Raw genomic sequence first — 16203 nt, forward strand, 5'->3', positions numbered from 1 at the left:
GTAGCTTGCAGACATTTTGATTTTAATGACTTAAATTAGAGGCGTGTTGATCACAGAGTTTTATTTAACACTTTATTGATCTCAATACATACATACATAAAATCACCCAATCCTGATGATCCCAATGCTGTAAGCATTTCGTAATTTTTTGTTCGTATTCAACAGGACGGACTGGAAGTAATGCTATCGGTGCCGAAGAAGGCGAATGATGCTATGCACCTTTCTCTCCTGGAGGGCTGCGACGTGCCCACCGACAGCTTGGGCGAGGTGGTCCTTCAGGACTCGTTCCACGTGTGGGACCTGCGGCAGATCATCAAGAAGGGTCGCGAGCGACGCGTATTCTTGTTCGATCTGCATTTGCTACTCGCTAAAGAAGTCAAAGACTCCCACGGCAAGGCGAAGTACATTTATAAGACTAAGTTTATGGTGAGTGGATTGTAATGATTTTGAAATGTTTAGCAGGATTCTGCAAAAATGGGTGGGAGGTTCAGTGCGTCGTAACAGTAGGTGTTTATTACAAATAGATCTTATTTAACATTAGATATGATGATTGTTAACCGAAGAAATGAATACTCATTGTTTTTATTAGAAGTTAGAACATATGTAGTTAATGTACGTGCTTTTTAGTTGACTTTTAGAATAATTTCAATGTGACATATTACTAGAGCGTGGCGACAACGTGGACACAACAAATTTAGGAACCCAGGTCGCGTGTCTTGCTACACTAATGTTTGTAAACATATCGTTGATAAAGAAACTCTCGCACGGAATAGTGTGGCTATTACCAATGAGTATTAAACAATGAACAACACTTCTACGATTCATATCTGCGAGAGGAATCCGATGATGTTTAGATATTTTTAGTGAATAATATGATATTAATCCACTATGGTGGTTTTCATTATGTCTTACAGTAGATCTCCTTCGGCTCTTGGGATGATGATGAAGAATGATGTCGAGTAGGAATTTTTTACATGTATGACGGGAATTGAATCTAAGAACAGACCTTTGTATGACCGCGGAAAGTTAACCATCGAATTTGATGCAATTTTATAAATAATTTAATAAAAAAATTAAATAACGATATCGACTGACTGACCAACCAGACATCGGAGCTGGGCGTGACGGAGCACATAGAGGGCGACGAGTGCAAGTTCTCCGTGTGGACGGGCCGCGAGCCCATGGCCAGCGACTGCCGCATCGTGCTGAAGGCGCCTTCGCTGGAAGTTAAGCAGACTTGGGTGCGCCGTCTCAGGGAGGTCATACAGGTAAGAAAAATTTTGCTTTACTCTTACATACATAAAATCATGCCTTTTTCCCAGAGCGGAAGGCAGAGAAACTACATCTTTCCACTGCTTTATTTACTCTTGTCAGTGAACCCACTACTTCATTCACTCTTGTACTTACATTAAAATTATGTGAATACCGCACAGCGCCAGGGGGGTTAAAAAGATATAGATATGTCTTAATTTCATTCTTTTTTTTATTTATTCTTTATTGTAACACTGAAGTACAATAGGCGAACTTAGGTAATGCTAATACTCGTAGCAATATCTAAAAGTCTACCATTGGGTTAAGCAGAGAACCTGTAGCTTTAGGGTTAACCAAAAAGATAACGAAAGACAAGTCGTATGAATTGTCATCGTTTGTGGATAGACCCCCAGGGTGCGGTTTATTGTTATCATTTTATGCAAAGTAAGGAGTTATATAAAATATAAAATAGCTCCGGATCTATAAAACTGCTAACATATTTATTATATCAGATCCAACGAAGGCAGAATTGATGACTAAATTTTGCAAACGTTTCAGTTGCATAAATATAACATTAATTCATTCAATTAAATTTCAATTAGTTTTAAAACGTTATCTTTTTTCCAGGAAACGTACTTCAGCGGCGCCTTACAGCAACCGCCGCGAAGTCCGCCGCGAGTGCGCCCCACCAGCTCCCAGAGATCTAGCAGGTCAGCTAATGTCATCAAATTACTCTTCAGAATTATATTATGCTTATAATAAAATTATATGATCATGAAAGAGTGAGAGAGGGAGAAATAGAGACGAAGAATGTGGATAAAAAAGGAACATCATATCAAAAGAAATTATAACGACGGCATGAGCCGTGATAGTATTAACCTTCTGGCCTTGGTCCCGCTTATGTTACCAACTTTACAGGAGAATCTAATTCTAAGCATAAGATACGCATAAATTAAATTGAGCTCGGTTAGTAATTTAACTAATGTATATAACTGAAGGAATGTAAATGGTACGTAGCCATAGAATTACACCTTAACATCAAGCTTTCTCATTCGGGCACCTTAAACGACATCATGGCCTGCTTGATATATCTACATGTGAAGTATATTTGAACAGGGACCTTGAGGAGACATTGCTGGACGACACGACGGAGAACTTGGACAGGAACTCCCTCGCGTCCTTCGGCAGCGGGAACACTACAGACTCGGATAAGGTTAGTCTAGTGATATAAGCTACTCATACATAGCCTCAACTACCCACAGATAATGTACCTTTTTAACGATGAAAATGAATTTTCATGATTTGTAAGTATTTTCGAAAATTAGCTCTTACTTACAAATAAAGTCACACATACTTTACCTTTATAGTATAGAATTCAGGTCTTCGCTTAATTTTGCATCTATAGGTTTATTAATAGATTCAGTCTTCATCAAGATCATTTATTATCTACGCTATTTCAATTTTTCTATCTTCTCACTTTACTTTCACGGCTGTATTAGGTAGGTAAATGAATAAATACGGGACAAATTACATAGATTGAGTTGGCTTCGAAGTAAAGTTGAGACTTTTGTTACGAGATCCTAACTCAGCGATACTATATTTAATAATAAAATAGATTAACATCCAAGACCCAGGCCAATCAGAAAAAGTTTTTTTCTCATCATGCCCTTCCCGGGATTCGACCCCGGGACCTCCGGTGTCATAGACAAGCATACACATATGTCTCAGGACAAAACTTGAAATGACATTAAGTCGCCAATTATGTATGTATTCGCAATAACAGACTTATCGTCATCAATTACTTTAAACATTGATTGATTGATTTATGAAATAAAAGCAGTGAAATTTACATAAATAAAATTTGAAAAATAATGAATAAATAAAACTCAACATAACTGTAACATAATGTGATACTTACGTGCCAATATCTACGTATATGTGTAATATTTTCTTAGAATTATTAGGAAGGGAATTTACAATATTTTTCGCAATTTATTCAAGCTTTAGCGATTTCAGGGAATTCAGTTCCCGACAAGTTAATATCCCTGTGAGGTGCACGCGTCTCGTTCCCGATAATATGCGTTTCCGAGAAATATTGAATTTTTATATTATCAAATATTGAAATCAAACATAGGTATTTTTGGTGCCTTTTAATCGTTTTACATAGACACATACCCTCATGCCTGTTTTCAATTGGAGTTGGCAGACTGATTTTCCCTCTATAGAGACCTTTAATATTCGTATATATTGGTAATATGCTCAATATCCAATATTTCCCCGTTCTCTTTTTTTTTTTTTACAAAAGTTATATGGATTTTCTGACGTCCTCTGAGCACACCCAAGTACTGCTCATTTAAATGATATTTTGGAATTAGGGGCACATGAATATTTTCACAATATCTTCATCAATGAGATTTGGATGTTGCTGATGAAAAGCATCATTATGAATACTCATTTTGCCCGTTAAAAAAAAATTTACGAAAAATTCACTTCCTTTGCATTCCATTCTTCTTGCATTCAAAACAAGTATTTCCTGAAAATTATAGAAGGCGAAGCGCTAACTTTGTTTTTCAGTTTCATACCTGACATTGAAAGTTTCCTTAAAAATTTTCGTCCATTTCTCGTGATAGCGCAAGCTGTCGTACATCAAATGAAAAGTTAAACGTTTTTGTTACAGAACTCGATCTTTACGAGTCTGAAATTGAAATTTCCGTCAATTTATGATGATTCTTTTATAAAATTGGCATTACCAAGTTCTAATCATTCGCTATGTATGAAGCGGTAGCGTTAACAAACTCACGGTACAGTAAGACCAAGCGCGCTTTTAAAGCAATTTACTCTTATCTTCATTGTTACTCCAAAGAAATGTAACCTTTAATATGCTATACAGATATTTAGACTTAAAAATAGCTACATATCGATGTTTCATCAAATTATAATCCATAGGTTTAAAAGTGCCGGCCGCGATCGGGTTTTCGGATCGCTAACCACCGGTCCAATTAAGGCAGCTCACCAAAATAGCCACTGATTATCTGCGAAACTGCTGCCTCGATATTTTCGCTCGCGTCCCGGCCTGAAGGCTCATTTTATTAAGGAATTATTCCCACTAAACGTTTCGTAACTTCAAGCGAGCATGCTGACGTTAATATCTATCTCTAGATTAAGGCTGCTACCGATTGGTCTGTTTACGTAAATCGAGGATTCTTCGGGTAACTGTAAAGTTAACGTGAATTTAATCCCTCATTTTGACCAACTTTGTATATATTGTAGGTAAAATAAACAGATAAAATACAATCAATCATTTTAGCTGACGTTTGTTATAACTTCTGAAAGAATAAATATGACACGCTTTGGACACGCTATTCAGTTGGCAAAGTCGCGGAGTTTACCTGCTTATGTCCGGTCTAAACTGATCACAGATCTACAACTAACGAAAGGATGTTCGTAATATACCGCCAAATTAATATTAACTTAAAGAGCTTAACATAACTTATTAGTTTTTGATTGATTGATTATTAATTTTTTGTTGATTTATTAAATAAAACCACCACCAACCACTCACCCTGAGTATCGGAATAATATAAAACTAATTTCGATGTTAAGTTATGTTAATCTTAACAACAGTTCTAAGTTATTTCTATGCAATTATGTATTTTTAAATAAATTTAAAACTACTCTTAAAATTCTACTAAGCGTACAGTCTAAAAGCTGCCTTAGCCGATTAATTTTTAGTTTTTTAATTACAAAATTTTTTAGTCGCCTCCTTAATTACTGTACTGATATTAGCCCCTATATCTTAAAGTAAGTAAAAAAAATTGCGAAAGAGACTTTAAACGATCTTTTCCAAATTTTTACTACTTTTACTATTGACCAGTAAAACTGTAAACATTGATTGCGGTGAAACTGATACCCCAAAACTGTCTGGGTTTGTAGGGAAGTATATCCCTTGACATTCTGTAATACGTTTTTTATAGTATGTGTTCTTTATTTGAAAGATATCTTTGAAAGATAAGTTTTTCGTAACATCGTACCAACGATAAAATGGTAGACCGTTGTGTATCTATGAAGCCCACTGTACTGAACCCAGACATTGCAATTATGTATTCCGTGTGACCGGCTGATAAACGCACCTGTGGGGAGAGCCGTTAATCTTTCAATCGAAACGGATTTGTTAAAAACAATGTTTTACTGTAAGTTGATTGAATTTTGGTCTGTTAAGTTTGTCTGTCCTGGAAGCTTGGGGTCATAGTAAGATACCTGTGTGATATATTGCCAGATAGTGAATTGAGAGAACCAAAAAGAAAACTATGTACTTTGTGTACCGGCATGTCATCGAGGAGAATAAATTGTAATAAACTTGAAAATCATGTGACGAAGTTTATTGAATATAAGGAAATTTTTTTATTATTTCAATTCCACATACCATCACGCCTGTTTTCCATTGGGGTAGGCATGGATTTCCACTTGCTACGATCCTTACAGACCTCTCCCGCTTCTTCCACACTCATTACTCTTTTCATGCATATTCGGCTAGGGTATTTATGTTAGGGTGATGATGATCATGACGAGGAGAAAATCAGAGTTGAGAGGAATGAATTGTGGTCAGCACTTTCTATGCATGGGGTGAGCAGTCTCTTGATCCGAGTACTGAAATCCTTATATGAGGATTCGAGTGCTTGTGTCAGGATAAACGGAGCGCCCACTGAGTGGAAGATTGAGCAAGGATGTGTTGCGTCACAGTAGCTGTTCAACCTATTTATGGATAGTTGTCTGTCAAAACAAATTTGAAAGAGCCTGAAAGAGGATTAAGGATGAATGAGTTACTCGTCAAATGTCTGCTCTATGCCGACGACCAGGTTATACTGACGTCATTAATGTATGGGAGTGAAAGGTGGGTAGGGCAAAGGAAGCACGAAAGCAGAGTAAATGCAATGGAAATGAGAGTGTTAAGGAGCATGATGGGTGTGACATTGAGTGACCGGATAAGGAACAGCGTGATAAGGGAATGTTGTGATGTTAAAGAAGATGTAGTTACAGGAATAGAAAAGGGTATGTTAAGATGGTTTGGTCATGTGGAGAGGATGAATGAAAGCAGGTTGACTAAGCAGATATACAAGAAGAGTGTAAAGGGAAAGCTCGGAGTGGGAAGACCTAGACGAACGTATCTTGATCAAATTAAGGACGTTTGGTAAAGGGTCAGGGCAATAGTACCCAAAACCGCCGAGCTTGCATGAAGAGAGTTATGAATGTTGATAAAGCGAAGGAAGTATGCAGAGATCATGGCAAGTGGAAAGAGGTAGTCTCTGCCTACCCCTCCGGGAAAGAGGTGTGATTTTATGATGTATGTATAGAAAATCAGTCCTGTTTTTACCTAGCTTGTTTATGAAAATGAGAATACAAAAACCACCCACTCCATTAATTATGTTTAACTCCATTCGCTCGACTTACTCTCAAAATATGTGACGTAATTATGTCTACTCATCGCCATTGTTATCATTGTGTTTGATCGTGGGACTATCCGAAAATTCTTTCTGTACATCATTATGATTTTTGCTAAATCAGTTTAAATATTCTTATTGCTCGTTGATAGATAAGTCAGTCGCTTTGCCTTTTAACATTAAATCTAATTATTTCGAAAATTATATTCCATAATCCTATATATGTTAGGTCGTTACTTGTGCTAAGCAGCAAGTTTAATTGTTACAAGCACTGAACTAACACAATAATGTAGTTAAATTTCAAGTGGCTTAGTTGGCGGAATGCCAGGAAACTGCGTTGTTTGCAGACTACCACCCAGCTCTACTCGTGCCGGCAGTGACCTTCAAACTTGCGACTTGTGTATTCAGGTTGTTTGCTTCCAACATATTCCTAAGTCAATGAAGAGCTCATCAGTCTTTTGGTCTTGAACGAGATTAAAATCGATATCGAATTAAATCTTAACTAACTTTTATCAAATAAAGCGTTGCCTTCGACTCTTATGACTAGTGACTCTGCCTAACCTGTAAGGAAAAGATGTGATATGTTTGAGTTTGCTTTTCGTTAAAGATAGTCTAAAATAAAATAATAGCAATAAGAACGGTCGAGAGTAAGAAATTATTACGCAAAGGTGTGTTAAAAGTGTGATTTAATATAATCTGCTGGAGGTCTGTCTAGAAAAGCCTCACTGTTTTTTTTTTATCATAATTTCCACACTATTCCAAGAGTTTTGTTATGAAATAATACTACAGTGTTGGAGAAATGGCACCGGCCATGTGTAGCAATAGTCATGTAGCATAAACATACAAGCTATTTCATGCTACATAGCGTTTTCTGATCATATTACCCACGTATTATCCACATAGAGCCATTATAATTAGCAGTACCACTAATTAATCGAATCACCGAACGTTAACTATCAACAGCGGTTGAATAGATTTGACGCATATAATATTGCCTTGTAACTCGATTGATCCGTGTTCAGTCAGGCTGACATTAGGACAATTGTGTAGCCACAGGGCTTTCATGCTTCCAATTAGTTACCAATTAGCATTGGAAGACGAGACGTATATTTGGACGGCCCGGTAAACATTAATATGCAATGTGTTGGGTAGCTATGTGGCGGTCCTAATCTGTAACTAGATCTTAAAGAGTTCTTCGCATCTCAAAATTCCATTGCTTTTCGATGTTAAAATCTTAAGCATACCGCCCGCCCGTCCCACTTAGCGTTGTCTATGGCTGTGCCGCCCACACAAGCGCACAATAACTGAAAGAATAACCCGAGTCCGCTACTCGAGGCTCAATGGGCTCTAATTAAAATTCCTCGTTTCCTCTGTACGGGCTTGCGACACTAAGGTGTGCCCAATTGAGAGGGTGCCGGGCGGAACCTTATTCCGCACTTTAAGTAATAATTATAATCTTCTATTCGGCCTCTACAATAGTTGCGAATTAAAATATCTGTTAAATGTAAGAACTTCATTTACTCGATTTGTTATTTATGCACACCGACACTATTTTCTGAATTCCTCATGTATACGCTTTTAAAACGTCATATACCTAGCTTTAAATCTTCTTATGTCGCTAACGTAAATAACAAGATTTGAATTTCATCTATTGGCAATATTAGTCCGAATTTTTCCGAGGAAAAAGATTTATATCTCGAGTATCGTGATTGGTCCCAGCTGCATGCACTATCTTGTGATTGGCTCATCATGTCCTTATGCGTCCCGACGTCGTTAGAGATTTTGCATTTCGCAAATAAAATAGCTCCACCCATGTTCAGCATTGGCTTTTTCGATATCATGTTAGAGGAATGTGAGCAGAGTTTCTTTTTACTAATTTCAAAATTTCCGTTTCAATTTTCATTTCCAAGAGCTTTTAACCGAGAATTTTTCATCAGGATACTTTCCACTCCCCTGGGAATATTTATGTTTCAATATTATTGACTTAATTTTTGCAGTAAAGTGCTAGTACAATTTATTTAAATAATACTTCATTAGTTTTTGCAAATTCGTTTAGCATTGTCTTTAGGTCAAAAACACACATACATTGATTTTTTAAAGTAATCTTAGAGTCTTTGATGTAATACAATAGTCATGCACCTCTGCATTCATTTGTCGTAACAATCGAATCTATAATGATGCAATTGACAAGGGAAGAGAAATTTAACACAGTCTTTCGATAATTGCTTGTTTCTTTGCAATATCTTTATATCACAGAAATTTACACAGTTACAAGAAATAGTACATGCTACTATAATACTGTTATATTTCAGGCCGAACTAAATTTTGTTCAGAATTATTTACAATCGACACTGGCAAAGAGATCTTTCCAAAAATAAGGTAATGTCACTTCACTATATTTATTATGGGGCTTAATATTTTTTGTTCTCTGAAGACTCAAATCTATAAAGTGCCCTTTTACCTGTACAGATCTATCCCGCCGGTACCCGTTTATTTGTATCGGGAACTTGCTTCTTTATGCATGCACCCATCCTACGATCGTGTACGTTATTGTATATTTATGTGCGACCCTCGTTACCTGGGATCTAGACAAGAGAATTATGCGGAGACCAAGCTTCATGTCAGATTTAAAAACTTACAAAAAATCTCTTCAGCTACGTTTTAACTATACCAAGTGTGAGTTGCAAATCGGTACAATTAATAAGATTATTGGTTTGTTTATATTTTTTATTTAGTGTTTTCTTACGTGATCGGAACGGTTAAGAAATACATTTTACTCCGTCCTTTGTCATCTAGGTGGTAACTTTGTTATATTCTGTAAGTGTTCTTATAAATCTTAACTTTTCCTTATTGTTGCTTTTTTTCTTGATGTACTTGTTTCAATGAAAATCAGAGCTATTAAATTCCGGATTTTTACCGTGAAACGGAGCACAGAGAACCAACGACGCGACGTCTCGTCATCACCCCTGGGTTCCCTGTGCCCAGGGCGTTCAAACAAAAGGTATTTGCGTTTCTCAAAAATATTTGATTATACCTACTGAAGTACCTACTTGCATTTAATTTTAATAAAAGGGAATGTACCGCCCGCTCCAATTTTCCGCGCGAATAAATGTTTAAAACCATCGATTAATGATTTAAACAGGTTACGGTTACTTAGTCCAAAAAGCGACAGCATTTTATTGTGTCTACTCTAGGATTCAAAGTGTTGTAATTAAGTATCTTCTAAATTTTAAATGATTAGTTAAGCAAAATTTTATATTTCTGTTTTAACAAAATTCTACTTTATTGAGCTAACGTGCTGGAATTTCATTACCTTCATAATATTGCATTGCATTCGACATAATTAGACTATCTCCCCATGCGTTAATGCAAATATCATATCCATGGAGCCTCCTGTTTGTTGTGAACTGATATGAAGTCCTACAGAGACGCATTATTGCTTCACAGTGATCCACGATAAACTTAGACATACATGAAGTCGCATTTCCCCAGAAGTTTCACAGTTTGTATGAACTTTACATGCCACAACTGTCAATAGAGCCTGTACTGGATTTTCAATTAACTGTCCAGCGGACGGCAAATGAATTTTACGAGTTAGTTCCGTTTCACGAAGCGTATCTGCCGGTCCGCTATTTTAAAATTGGTCGTCTCACTGCAACACAGTGAGACGGATGAATATTTCGTTCGATGTCCAATAAAAACTGGTGCGTTCATATGCCCAGTTTTTATTTCGTTTTCGAACGTAATTTTTTCGTTCTTGGCAACAAATTCCGAAATATCTCCCCAGTTTGTCAGCGTAGAGTTTGGTTCACTTCGATCAAATTATGATTCGTGAAATTAAAAAAAAAAGGACTAGTCGGTGAAAATCCACGTTAGAGGTAAATTCTGCTACAACATGTCAATTTGCATTGATGTTTATTTACAGAACTGCGTACATAAAATATTTCTTTTGCTTATATTCTACATTCATAATTCTTCATGCTTCGTATTTTGTCGGTTTAGCGTTTGACCTTTCGTTAAAATTTGCTTGTAACAAGACACTGCTTACTGCAAGCATAGCTGTGCTGTAATATCAATAAAATAACTATAATATATTCCCCTCTACTTTGTCATGGGACTTTTCAGAGGGTGACAGAAGGTGTAGTTGACTTTCTAGCTTTGACCCAAAATCTTTTTACCTGATCCGTACATCCCATTCGTTCCATCACTCTCCTAACACTTTAGTGGTATACATTTTGAAAGAAAAAGATTTAAACCGTAGTATGTTTGCGGTTAAGATAAGACGTTTAAAATACTAGCTAAATCTTAAACTAATAAGAATAGGCGAAATATAAAGGACGGGAAAGGTCTTTTTTCAATACAATAATTGCATTTGCTATTAAAACAAAGTAGGTATGTTTTCTGGAAAAAAGCTAATTTTGAGTTTGACATGTAGACGCCCAGAACATTCCGGATATGTGTGGTTTGCTTCTGAGGCTTATTTAATCTCAAGATTGAAACCAATTCACTCTCTTTAATTAGACTAGGTACCAAGGAAATGCGTATCCTACGGATTTCATTTAGACTTCCTCGTTTGACAAAATAGGTATGTCAAACGAGGAAATCTAAATGAATTCTTAACTTGAATTTTTACTATAATATTATATTTAATCTTAAAAGGGAGTTACATTTTCAATTATATACTCGTAGTTATACTAGTCGTTTGCCGCGAAATTAGACCTCGCAAACAGTTTCAATTTTCACATAATTGTGAATATCTCAAAACTTTCTTAACCGATTTTAATGCCTTATTTTAAAAATTCTAATAAAAAATTAAATATTTCAAAATTAGTGCAAAATCTCTACAATTCCAACAAGAACATTATGCTGGTCTTTCACTAGTCTTATTCAATTGTTTTGAGTTGGCTTATTTTAGACTACGAACATCGTGTAAAGAAACGGCGGCACATGCCTTGTTATTATTATAGCATACTCGTACATCAACAACTATCACGCAACTCCCAATGGAAAAGTTAAATTGATGGGTGCAATACAATAAAAAGTTTGTTCATGTGTAAATTATATTCAATATGTTATTTTCCATAGTATTATGTTATTGCTTCCAAGCTGGATTGGTTGTGAAGAACGTGTGTCAGTCGCTTCTCTCCCTATTCAGATTGCCAAAGTTAAACAAAGGAAAGGCTAAAAATCTTGAGATTTCTTCTTTTACTCACTCTGAATTCAAGAAACAATGAATAATTAATAGGCCATTCACTTGAACGTGGGGTTGGCTTTGGCTACTCCGTAAGAAATAAAGACATAATATCTGCATGTAAATTTTTTTTTGTCCACTCGCTGAAAAGAGAATTTTCAACTGTAATAAACATGCAAATTTTACACAATTTCGGAGGGAACAGTAATGAAATTTGTCCATATCGAGTAGTGACGAGTATCCACCCTAGCTCCCCCTTCCGCCTCCAAATGATGTTGTATTGTTCATCTGCTGTAGTCGGATTGAATCATTGTTGATCAAACACCACTCGGCGACCGGTCCATTGGAAATTGATGAATACACTATCCCTTATAACAGTCGTAACTATTCTCTTTGAGATCAGGACAGAGGCTTTGATGCAAAAGTACCTAATTAACAAATATGGGTGCAAACAAAAGCTATCGCTTAATCGACGAAATTTATGAAAGAGACACCACAGAGAGAGACTTGTTGTTTTTGCTTTAATATACGTGACAGGCATCTTTGTACTAACCTGATAATGAAAGTTGCTTAAAATTGATAAAGAACGCTGTCAGCTACGGATTTTTAAAATAATTTAAATATGCAATATATCGGTCAGAAATGGAATGTAAATCTGCCAGACTTTCATTGAACTGTTTTAATCTATTTTAGTCATTTAATGTAGGTACATTGGTGCAGGAGAGAACTAGGAAACGAAGTCGTCCATCACTTTGTTTTGAAACACATGCCCGAGTTGAAAATGTAAAATTCTGCTACATTTTTCAGCACGTTTGTTTTATCATCAAGTTTGAATTGATAGAAAGATGTATATCTTTCTATCAATTCATAATAATACATACGAGTGTGCTTTACAGTTCTACACACACTAACCGAATAATGTGACTTATTTTTCCAATTTCCATGGCTGTAAATAATTATGGTGACGTCTCCCCATCTTCGAACCATTCGTCCTTAGAATAGAGTCCTACTTTTATGTCAACGAATCGTTCAAAGAGGAAAATTTTCCTGTCCCCCAAAGTTCCGATGTGAAAAATGATGTCATCGAACCGTTAGTTGACACGTCGAACTATCGAACCTGTCGAAACGTCTAACAGTTTCTGAGTTCGTTCGTTGGCCAAACAATCGTCAGAGAATAGTTTCAGACTCTGTCTCCCCACGTCAGCCTCCCCGATTTCTGTCAACGTAACAGCTTGACAATAGTTGGCCTGATTGTATCGGCAGCTTGCCGGACGCCGGGATTACCTTCATTTACACCCGTTGTTGTCTGGCCACACCTCGGACACATAAGCTTATTTGATACCACTACTGCAATCAATAGTCACATACATGCAAATTTCCGCCACCTTTCACAGGGGACGTTCAATCAACACTAGATTGTTTGGAGGGCTGCGCGTTGTAGTAATAGGAGAATATCTACTATTTTACAAACAGATAGAATAATATTGTCATCCTAAATAACTGAAAGAGTAAGGATATGATTACATTTCTCACGAAATCAATTAAGAAATTTAAATACTCTCCGCAAATTGGAAATATATTTTTTACATATAAGGAAGATTTGAGATTGAGAAAATTTGCAAAACTCATAATGTTACCTCGGTGGTGGCTCCGGCTGCAGACGCTTAATCGAATTCGCTAGCGACTCCTACTTTCAAAACTATTCTTTATTAACAAAACTTATCACTTTTAATATTTTATTAGAAGCCAGTTGAAATGTTCCTCTTCACATCTTAATAATTGATGTTATCTACGTCCTGCCTTCTAATAGACATCATATATATTTTGATGAAGGGCTAAGGGGTAAAGTGATCGTTAGTCGAATTGTGACGGATCTGAGCAAGGAAGGTTTAATTGGCATCTCATTCCTCGCCGCTCCGCAGAGATCAGAGGAGGTACGCTCCGAGACCAAGCTTCACATAATCGCTAGTTTATTCTTTGCTTTGACAAGTGATAAAAAGATCTTCAAAATTCTGAACTAGTGGGAGGAACCTCTACTGTCTTGATAGAACATATCATTAACGCCAATGAGGACGAATACTATATTTTATTTGCTTTTTCAGTAACACCCCAGAAATAGGTACTTAACTAAAACAATTTGAATGCTTAAGGCGGCGTCAAATAAAAGTATTTATACAGATACATATATGTATCGAAAATATTTTCGAAACATGTCACTTATTATTTTAAGATTGAAATGTATCATCCTCATTCTATGGGATTATCTGTACTTCTATTTTGTGCCCCCGGCTGTCACGTCAGAGGCCTGCCTGAGCTCGCTAATAAAGTACCGAGTTAACTCACTTGCACCATTTTAATTAACATTTGTTGCCGTCGACTGACAAAGTACTCAAAAGAGGCTCGCTTGTGCATTTGAAGTATTTTTTAATAAACCGGAAAGGTAATTTTTCGTGTTTCGGGAGTGCCTAATTTTTTGTACCCCCTTTATAATATGATCCAATCTAAAAATATTTAGTACATTATATATACGGGCCTGTCAATAATAATAGAACGTATTAAAAACTATTCCGCAGCATTGACACAATATAATTCTTACCTCACGTTAGAATTCAAATAAAAAATAATATCTTCTTTATATACATACATTATCACTTATTGTACACACAAAAAGCGTATTCAGTACCCAAGTGATAGAAAAAGTCAAATTCCATAAAAGTATCATTTAACCGTCCGAATCCTTGCCCTTTCCCGAAATAGATAACAATATCGACATTTTCCTTATCTTTTCAATATTTCCATAGAGGAATGCAAACAATATTCAGTCCATTTTCGTGTATAATATTAGCCCTCCCTAGTGGTGTAAACATAGAATTGTTCCATACAAATTGAAGTCTATCGCTGTGACTGATTGAGTAAACCAGTGAAGTATTAATTATTAAATTAACAGTGATTAAGATATTTTGATATATACCTACTTGTACCTTGAACTTATCTTGCACCATTAAACAATGAATAATAAGTTGGTACTTCTGATAAAGATTAGTTCGAGGTTGTAACTTCAATGTTGCTTAAAATTACCTTTAGAAATTGTGAAAAATCTTTTCAGTGTATAACTTATTGATAAAGAACCCAAATTTCGATCTTTAATTATAGTGTTAAAAACCAGCGGTTTGCTCTTTTACAATGCTATATATATTTTTCTTCCTTTCGTGTTATTAGTACGGAGAAAGAAATTTCAGTGATTTTATTTAACAATGAAGTATATTTTTCTTCTTTTCGTGTTATTAGTACGGAGAAAGAAATTTCAGTGATTTTATTTAACAATGATGATTAGACTTCTTTAAGGATAAAGTGTTGGGTGAGTGTGGGAACAGTGGGCTAGTGGCCAGCAAACTCACTCGTTGTGCCCTTGAGAGTCCTGCGACCGCCCCCTGCGGCACGGCGGATTAGGCGCGTCCTTCGCAAGGCGTTGCGGCGAGAGCGAGCAAATTCGGGAAGTGTAGTCGATACGGAGGCTGCGTACTGCTGGCGACAGCGACCGGTACGCGGCAGTGGCGAACACGCCGCGTGCCGCGTCGGTCGAGCGGCGACCGCGGGGCGGCAGAGCGAGCGCGCGTGTCATGGGTACCACCCCGCCACCCGCACCAAAACAACACAAGAGCCGGCGCAAGATCTCGCTGCCATGGTTCCGCCAAAGCTCGGTATCTGCGCCGCACGCCGCGCTTTCCCGCCAGCACACCATCGACACGCCGGGCTCCTTCCATGCGCGCCTCTTGAAGGGCAAGCAACGACAGGTGCGTCTGGCGCACCGCCGCTGCACTCCCGCGCTTGCTGCACTCTAACCCCGGTGTCCTCGCACCTGCTCGCACTCGCCACTATTACCCTTTCGTCTGTAACGTAAACATTGTACAGCGATTTACACCAAGCGATATTTTTATGATGTAACCATGCGCCAGTACGTGATACTGAATGGATGTAAACATTCTGTAACATTGTAAAGGTCGGCCGAGCTATGTGAAATGCTTCAGCACTCGTAGATTTTTGTTTGCAAATTGTTCGATGTTACTGTGTTTGATTTTACTCAGTCTCGATGTTGCACTTTTTTGTTATATTTAAATAAAATTTTCTACGAAAAATTGTGTCTTATTATTCCATAACCATAAGCTTTATGTGTTGTTTTTAATTATAATTCCTTCTGTATGTGTTAGTGCTTACTGATAGTATTTCCCAAAAATCTTGAATCCTTCTTTTGATTTAAACTCCTTTTCCATTGGCACAATTATTCGTATTTCGCTCCCCTCCCGCATGGCACGCTGCACCTTG

At 36.9% G+C, this 16203-nt stretch overlaps 1 protein-coding gene across 5 annotated transcripts in view; it reads left to right on the forward strand.

Moving 5' to 3' along the window:
* LOC106133875 (kalirin) overlaps positions 1-16203 on the forward strand; it is a 149516-nt gene that overhangs the window by 48262 nt on the left and 85051 nt on the right. For all 5 annotated transcript variants that reach the window (XM_060953913.1, XM_060953915.1, XM_060953914.1 and 2 more), the window contains exons 26-29: positions 166-426; positions 1107-1268; positions 1879-1961; positions 2368-2464. In XM_060953913.1, coding sequence (XP_060809896.1) covers positions 166-426; positions 1107-1268; positions 1879-1961; positions 2368-2464 — 603 coding nt within the window. The remainder of the gene's footprint in view (positions 1-165; positions 427-1106; positions 1269-1878; positions 1962-2367; positions 2465-16203) is intronic.

The sequence above is a fragment of the Amyelois transitella genome, chromosome Z (genome assembly GCF_032362555.1).
Source record: "Amyelois transitella isolate CPQ chromosome Z, ilAmyTran1.1, whole genome shotgun sequence".
In the NCBI taxonomy this organism is placed as follows: domain Eukaryota; kingdom Metazoa; phylum Arthropoda; class Insecta; order Lepidoptera; family Pyralidae; genus Amyelois; species Amyelois transitella.